A 1247-nucleotide genomic window follows, 5' to 3' on the forward strand; every position below is an offset into this window, starting at 1 on the left:
ATACAGAATTTTTTCTAAAACGCATTGTAAGTACCCAATTAAAATAAATTAAATTATTATATATAAATCAATTAATATATTATTACATTATAATTAAGGTATTTAAAAGAAAATGTAATTAAACTGTCTCTTCGAGTGTACTTCTGGCAAATATATCGTACCTCTAAGCGCGTTATTAAAATCAAATCATTTACTAATCATAAAGTTATGCGCATCTCTAAAACATCAACAAACATTTTTAATCGACAAACTGACATTTACTATTATCATTCTACACAAATAATTTTGATTTTTTGAATTAGTTCAAATAAAGCAAGTGTATTATTTATTCAAATAATTGCTTTGCAAACACACAATTTATAATTAGTGCAAAAATTAAATAATTCTCAGTGTAATAATCGATTAGTCGTTAAATATTTAGTATAATAACAATTTATACTAAACTTTTTTTTTAAGGTAATCATTAGTACAGCTAATGCATTGAATTAATCATTTAGTAAATATTACTGATTAGTCAATCAATTTAATGCATAACAGTCTTTTTAGTTCACAAATAACTTAAAAGACAAATGTGGGCTTGTATGGGGGCAGTTAGGTGACTATGCTCTCTAAATTAGCTGACGGTGTAACTATTTTCATTACATTTTACTTAACTTAATATAATTATCAACTAAACTGCCTTAAACTAGACACATACGCGCATAAGTACATATGTATTTTTTTCTAAATTATTTGTTCTTTTTCTATAACATGCTTTGTGCTTAGAACCTAAGCAATGTAACTTAGTATTTAGTGAATACAATAGCGATACGTTTTGTTCTTTTTAACTTTGTGGCGTGTTTTAATTTCGTTTATCCACGTCTGAATCGGTTGCATAGAATCCATATAGTCTGCTTCTGATGATATTCCAGGGAGAGATAATTTTTTGCTTAAGGCGCTCTTACTACGCGTAGCAGCTTTTTAGGCGCTTTGACAAAATAAAATGTTACTTTATGTGTAGCTTTCGAAAAAATCCAACATTGAGTTTTCTAATTCAAATTAACGTTGACTTGGGACTGAAGAAAGAGTTTTAATTTTGCGGTATATTGAAGCTAAAATTATGTTGTTTAGAATTGAAGAAAAGAGCTGCCAAATTAATTAGTGTAGTTGTCAAATGAGCCGAGATACTCTAAAGCGGCGCGGTAGCAGAAGTGATATTGATCCTAAAATGGAAAAATTTTGAGTTCATAACATTCAGCTTATCAAAT

General features: G+C 28.1%; 1 protein-coding gene across 7 annotated transcripts in view; it reads right to left on the reverse strand.

Annotated features, from left to right (window-relative positions):
- Nucleotides 1–435: 435 nt before the first annotated feature.
- Nucleotides 436–1247, reverse strand: part of LOC108977466 (tyrosine-protein phosphatase Lar) — a 486678-nt gene continuing 485866 nt past the window's right edge. For 5 of the 7 annotated variants that reach the window (XM_018947161.1, XM_018947163.1, XM_018947159.1 and 2 more), the window contains one exon: nucleotides 1134–1202. In XM_018947161.1, coding sequence (XP_018802706.1) covers nucleotides 1134–1202 — 69 coding nt within the window. Of the gene's footprint in view, nucleotides 1203–1247 lie in introns of all 7 variants that reach the window. The other 2 variants (XM_018947162.1, XM_018947157.1) reach the window with 1 other exon arrangement.

The sequence above is a fragment of the Bactrocera latifrons genome, unplaced genomic scaffold (assembly GCF_001853355.1).
Source record: "Bactrocera latifrons isolate USDA-ARS-PBARC rearing strain unplaced genomic scaffold, ASM185335v1 scaffold_9, whole genome shotgun sequence".
Taxonomy (NCBI): Eukaryota; Metazoa; Arthropoda; class Insecta; order Diptera; family Tephritidae; genus Bactrocera; species Bactrocera latifrons.